The sequence below is a fragment of the Galeopterus variegatus genome, unplaced genomic scaffold, assembly GCF_000696425.1.
Source record: "Galeopterus variegatus unplaced genomic scaffold, G_variegatus-3.0.2 Scaffold513, whole genome shotgun sequence".
Classification (NCBI taxonomy): Eukaryota; Metazoa; Chordata; class Mammalia; order Dermoptera; family Cynocephalidae; genus Galeopterus; species Galeopterus variegatus.
This window is the reverse complement of record NW_007726624.1, coordinates 75,536-82,341: the sequence shown is the minus strand read 5'-3', so window position 1 is coordinate 82,341 and position 6,806 is coordinate 75,536. Positions and strand designations below refer to the sequence as shown.

The 6,806-nt window shown below is 37.9% G+C and overlaps 1 protein-coding gene across 1 annotated transcript in view; it reads right to left on the bottom strand.

Moving 5' to 3' along the window:
- HSD17B11 (hydroxysteroid (17-beta) dehydrogenase 11) overlaps positions 1-6,806 on the bottom strand; it is a 40,235-nt gene that overhangs the window by 10,074 nt on the left and 23,355 nt on the right. The window contains exon 5 of the mRNA XM_008569578.1: positions 2,737-2,874. Within this exon, the coding sequence (XP_008567800.1) occupies positions 2,737-2,874 (138 nt within the window). The remainder of the gene's footprint in view (positions 1-2,736; positions 2,875-6,806) is intronic.

Below are 6,806 nucleotides of genomic sequence, written 5' to 3'. Positions count from 1 at the left end.
CTGAAAGACAGTCTAAGTGAAAAACTTAGTCTCTAAATCCTGAAAATAATAGAGGAAATTGACAAGTTTCCTCTTTGACACAACGGATTTAAGTTTTAGTGAACTCTTATCCTTCCTACTCCTCCTCCTCAGCTCCACTCCCAACCCTACCGTCTCTCTTCACAGTCCTATTAGGGTTTTCTTGATTAATATAGATGAATTTAAGTACTGGGATTCCGAAGTAAATACCCTCACTTTTGTTTTCAGACAAAATTGTGCCTTAAGAATAGATTTTTAGGGCAATTTGATAGATTCTCAGGGGCTTGAGGTCTTTAGACAGCTCCCAAACTTCTGCCTCATGCTGGCTTTCCACTCTGCCTACTTGTGGGATGACTTATATTGAGGTGCATTTGAAATAAAACTTACTATCTTCCCAAGTGACCACACTAAATACTCCTCATTACTTTGAAATACATTTCTACCAAAGGCAGCTGAACTGGGGGAAAGAGGAAGAAGTTAGAGGGGGCAGAAGAAAACTTAAAAACTGAATTTCATCACTGCAATAGAATAGACAATCCAAAAGGAGATCCTAATAATTATGTGAATTTATTATAATATACATTTCAAATAAGTGAGGGAAATGATGAATGATTTAATAAAAAGTGCAGAACAACTCATTAACTAATTGGGAAAAACAATTAAATTGTACTACAACCTTATTTCTTAAATCAAAATAACTTTGCATAGAGCAAAGATAGATAGATAGATTGATTGATTGATTGATTTATGTATGTATGTATGTATGTATGTATGTATGTCCTTTTTTTGAGACCGGCCGCACCGCGCTCAGCCAGTGAGCGCACTGGGCCGTCCCTATATAGGATCCAAACCTGCGGCGGGAGTGCTGCTGCGCTCCCAGCGCCGCACTCTCCCGAGTGCGACACGGGCTCGGCCCTGGAGCAAAGATTTAAATATGAAACATGCAACTATAAAATATGTACAGTACTAGAAAAAAAATATGGGGTGATATTTTCATAAGCTTGGGATAAAAAAAGGCCTTTCTAAACACCTCACAGAACTTAACGACCATGAAGGAAAAAAAAAAAAAAAACCCAAAAAACTCTGAGAAATTTTAATGCAAAACTAAATGAAAATAGGCTTAAAGATAAACAGCAAACTGAGAATCTATATAAGCAACCGATGTGACATGTCTTACATGTACAAAGAGCTCTTAAGTATCAGTTTAAAAACTCCATAGCTCAACAGCACAATGTGAGCTGACATCACCCAACAGACAATTCATAAAAGAAATCAAATGATCAAAAATCATATGCAAACGCTTTAATCTAGTTTGGTATCAGGATAAAAATAAAGATGATTTTTCATGTCTTAAATTGGAAGTCCTTAAAAGATTAGCAGAAGGTAGACTGGTAAAGAAGTGGAGAGGAAGGAGCTCTCCCTGCACTGTGAGTAGTAGTGGAAATTAACGCAACATTTCTGGAGGGAGTTTGGTGATATGTGTGAATAATTACAATTTGTAAATACAAATTACAATAATATTTACAATTTGTATACTCTGACCCACTAATCCCCCTTCATGGATCTACCTGAAAGAAATAATTACTCAAATGTGAAAATATGTGTGAATAAGGATGTTCATTACAGCTTTGCTGTGCTAAAAATCCAAAAAATTAAAAACAACCTTAAAATCATCGGTAGGAGATACTATTGTTCCCAATCATCAATCCGATTTATGATAAAGCTCTGTATTTTACTGACATGAAGAGATTTCCATAACATAATGCTGAGGGAAGTAAGCAGTTTACTGATTGCTTCCAGAACCTCATGTTTAATCCATTCCAGTTATGCAAAATTTAGCTATTTAATATGTAGCGAGAAGTCTATAAGGATGTTCTTCAAAATGTTAAGACTGGTTTCCACTGGACAGAAGATTTTAAGAAAATTAAAAAAGAAACTTTCTGATTTATATTTTTCTGTAATGTTGGAATTTTAAAAAATAAGTATGCATCATGCTTAAAAAGATATTAAAGCTATTCCCAAAGGGAGAAAATATTATTATCCTCAAGCTAATCCTTTACACTTTTATTTTATTTTAGTTTTGGTGGCTGGCTGGTATAGGGATCTGAACCTGTGACCTTGGTGTTACAAAGCTCTGCTCTAATCAGCTATACTTTTATTTTTTAACCGAGGAAAGAGTATGGTCTAATACTCATTTTGGAGGATAATCTCTGGATTATCAAAGGGAAATGTTTTTCACGTTGTGGTCCTGGGTTATCTCTATCAGAATCATGATGTTTTTAAAATCATGATGCAGAATCAAAATCTATGATGCTTTTTAAACATAGAGTTCCCAGACCCCTTCCCTACCACTACTTTACTCCAACCAAACACAATAAATCACATATGGGAGGTGGGGTCCGACATGGTTCCCAGTCACTCCTGGTGATATGTTAAGTGTATTTAAACCTGAGATCCACTGCTTAGAGGAAGAAAAAAACAAAAGGTTAGTGAGTTTACCTGTGTCATTCATATTTATATTTATAGCCATCTTCTCCTATTTCTCTCTCTTTGTCTCTCCACCTGTTTTCCCACAATCTACAGAAGCTGAAATCAAGATGAACTAAGGGCATTGAATATGAGGTGTTTTAGGGATTAAAATATTTAGGAAAACTCACAGAATAACTGATATTCATAGCAACCACTAATCCTTTTGTCTCGATTTCTGTCTCTTCTTACCTGGTACTTGGGTTTTTGATGAAGCCAGTGTTTATGAAATTAGGACAGAGACATGTTGTTTTGACTCCAGTTCTTTTAAAGGCAGCCAGTTCCTCAGTCAAAGCTCTGTGAAATCCAACAGCAGCAAACTTGCTTGAACTGAAAATAAACAGAGAGAGTTTGCAAAATAGTTCAAGAATACTGACATGTCGGATTAATTCAGATGCCTGTTTGTTTTCCTTAGTTAAGTGTGTCCTCCGATGAGTGGCATGAGCATCACATGAATCTGAAGCCCCAGAACAGGCCTCCTGAATCAGACTGTGCATTTTATAAGATCCTTAGGCACATTCAAGTCTAAGCATTCACTGCATCACCACATCCTTTATTTGAGTGAAAAGTCAGTATGTTAAATGTCTTGTTAGGATAATTGGTAGAGTGTTTGTTGCTGTTTCCATAAAATTCAATGTCGCTATAAGATGTTCATTATTTATTATAAAATGTTCATGGAATTCTTTTCATTTTAAGTCTTCAGTATATGTCTCAGCTTAAAAGAAAGTGAGAAAAACTTTCCACAGCTTTCTATTTTCCAAAGCACAGGTTAATTGGCAGCCTTTTCTGGAAGCCAATTTGACAAACAGTAACAAATTCCTTAAAAATGTGTCATGCTCTTAATGCCAATAATTTCTCTTTTAAGCATTTATCCTAAGGAAATAATCAACCGTGTTTCCAAAGACGTCCTTATGTTCAAGGATAGTCCCTACGGTATAGTTCATGAAAGCCAACAGTTGGAAACAATTTTAAATGTCTGTTTTTGCCCATCGGCATTGATATCACCTTGTTCCAGTACATACAGTGATTGGATTCAAGTAGGTCAGGTCACTGAACTCTAGAACTAGAATGTTTGAAAGCATTATTGGGAAGTGATTTTTCCCCTCCTGCTGGACTTGCAGTTTAAAGGCTGTACCTGTGAAATTGCTGGTAGCTATCTTGCCACCAGAGGAGGGGAGGCCGCCTGAAACTTCAACTACAGAGCTAAAAAATCTCTCTTTTGGTCTGGGGTAGTTTAAGTTTTGTGTTTCTTGGAACTAAAAGAGTCCCAACAAATAAAGTCCCAACAATAATGAATATAATGAATAAAGAGTGGCACATATGTACAGTGGCAGGATTGAAAATAATGTTGCACATATATATTTGTTAACATGCAAATCTTATTCATTTAAAATTTTAAGTGCAATATTATTTGTGCAGATTTTTTTCAATGCATGGCTATATATTTGCATTAAAAAATCATAATAAATGCTTACCATGATTATTTCGGTATGGTGAGATTATTAGTACATATTCTTTTTGCTTTTACTAAACAGTATTTTCTAATTTTCCTTAAGTGTACCAAAAGTGCAGGGATATATTGAAACTCAGAGTTAATAATCATGAGGATGTTAAAGGAATAGTATATTTTTTAACTTTAGGGTGAACCTGTATATAGGCATACACGTATATATGAAAGTTAAAAGTAAATAGATTTTTTTTCCCCTGCAACATTTTTTGTAACATTATATCAAATTCTTTTTTATCAATAGTCAAAATGATATCAAATTCCTTCTTATAAATAACACAAATTAGTATTTCTTATTCCAAATTATTCTTTTAAATAACATTTCATTACAAGCTAATAATGAGGATTCAGTTTTCCTGAGTGTTCCCATACTGGTAATTTTCATGCTTATAAACTGACTATTTGGGTTGAGAAAGTATATTAGCCAGCTAATTATTTCCTATTTAAAATCAAGATACTTGTGAACAAAATACTTAGCAAGCGGCATAGAACATTTTAGAATAGAACCAAAGATTTACCCTCCCCCACCATGAATCCAATTCTTCCATCTTCATGTTTCACATTAATCATTAAAACTGTTAAACTCTAACTCCAAAAAGAAATAAAAAAATTTTTTCCTAAAATAGATGATTAGAGCTGTAATACAGTCATTCGCTGTGGCTTCAGCAATTCAGGACAGTGATAGCTGAGGACTGGATTACACAGAAAAAGAGTCATTTTTTCCTAAAATAGATGATTAGAGCTGTAATACAGTCATTTGCTGTGGCTTCAGCAATTCAGGACAGTGATAGCTGAGGACTGGATTACACAGAAAAAGAGTCAAGTTATTCTATGTTCCCCTCATTCATTCCAACAATCAGGAATTAGAGCATATATGATCAGTCCCACTGGGGCAGAGCATTTCTGGAAGATAAATTGAGAGGTGGGACCGTACTGTTTTGTGTATATATAAAGAAGTGGAATTGGAGCATAATACCAACAGGTACCCTCCTGTTATTGAACATGTACAGGATTCCAGATTCTATGCTAAGTGCATTACATTATATGGTTTACACTTTACAGAACCTTAATAAGTTAGATTATTAAGTTATATAAGCCTCAACTAATAGATAGGCTATTACTAACCTATCATATGGATGAGGAGAATGAAGCACCGAGAAGTTGAGTAATTTGCCTAAGGTCACACAGCTAGTAAGTGATTGAGTCAATATTCATAATGTCTTTATTCATAATAACCTTGTCTGGAAATAAGTCAAATGCTCATAAACAGCAGAATGGGCAAATAAATCGTGGTGTAGTCTTATGAAGCAACACTTTACAACCATGAAAATGATCAAACTATAGCTACCAACTAAAACATGAATACATCTCACAAATATAGTGTGATTCCATGTATACAAAGATCAAAAATAGGCAAAATTAATCTATGTTGTTACAGTCAATATAGTAGTTACCTCTGGGAAGCAAGGAAGGTTGGTGATTGGGAAGAGTTCCAAAAGGGTCTTCTGGAGTCTTGTAATGTTCTACTTTTTTGACCTGAATGATAGTTAAATGGATGTGTCCACTTTGCAGTAACTCATTGAGCTATACACTTATGATTTCTTCATTTTTATAAACGTATGCTATATTTCAATAAAAATGTTTTGTTTGAGGGCCGAGCCTGTGGCGCACTCGGGAGAGTGTGGCACTGGGAGCACAGCGGCGCTCCCACCGGGGGTTTGGATCCTATATAGGGATGGCCAGTGCGCTCACTGGCTGAGTGCGGTGCGGCCGGTCTCCAAAAGTACAAAAAAAAAAAAAAAATGTTTTGTTTGAAAAAGCGAAAACCAGAGCAAAATAAACTGAAGATAATTGTGGGCAGTAAGGATCATAGGCTGCAGCAGCTCAGGTCAGTGATAGCTGAGGACTCCAAAGAGGAATTCTGCAAGGGCTAGCAAACCACAGATCTGTCACAAAGCTGGAAGTGTACAAGCTGCTCTGTGCTTGCAACCCTGCTTGTTAGCTTAAATGGCACACTTTTGGGGCCGGCCCGGTGGCGCACTGCTACAGTGCGCCACTTGGGAGTGTGGCGGCGCTCCCGCCGAGGGTTCGGATCCCACATACAGACCGGTTCCCGCTCACTGGCTGAGTGAGGTGCGGGCGCAACACCAAGGGTTGCGATCCGTTGCCAGACACGAAAAAAGACAAAAATAAATAAATAAATAAAATAAATGGCACACTTTTGTGAATTTTTTTTTTTTTTGTCCTTTTTGAGACCGGCCGCACCGCACTCAGCCAGTGAGCACTGTGAGCGCACCGGTCATCCCTATATAGGATCCGAACCTGTGGCGGGAGCGCTACTGCGCTCCCAGCGCCACACTCTCCCGAGTGTGCCATGGGCTCGGCCCTTTTGTGAATTTTTTTTTTCCTTTTTGTCTTTTTGACTGACCGGTAACAGGATTGCAACCCTCAGTGTCGCGCCCACACCGCGCTCAGCCAGTGAGCGGGAACCGGTCTCTATGTGGGATCTGAACCCTCGGCGGGAGCGCCCCCACACTCCCAAGTGGCGCACTGTAGCAGTGCGCCACCGGGCCGGCCCACCTTTTGTGAATTTTTTTTTTCCTTTTTGTCTTTTTGACTGACCGGTAACAGGATTGCAACCCTCAGTGTCGCGCCCACACCGCGCTCAGCCAGTGAGCGGGAACCGGTCTGCATGTGGGATCCGAACCCTTGGCGGGAGCGCCGCCACACTCCCAAGTAGCGCACTGTAGCAGTG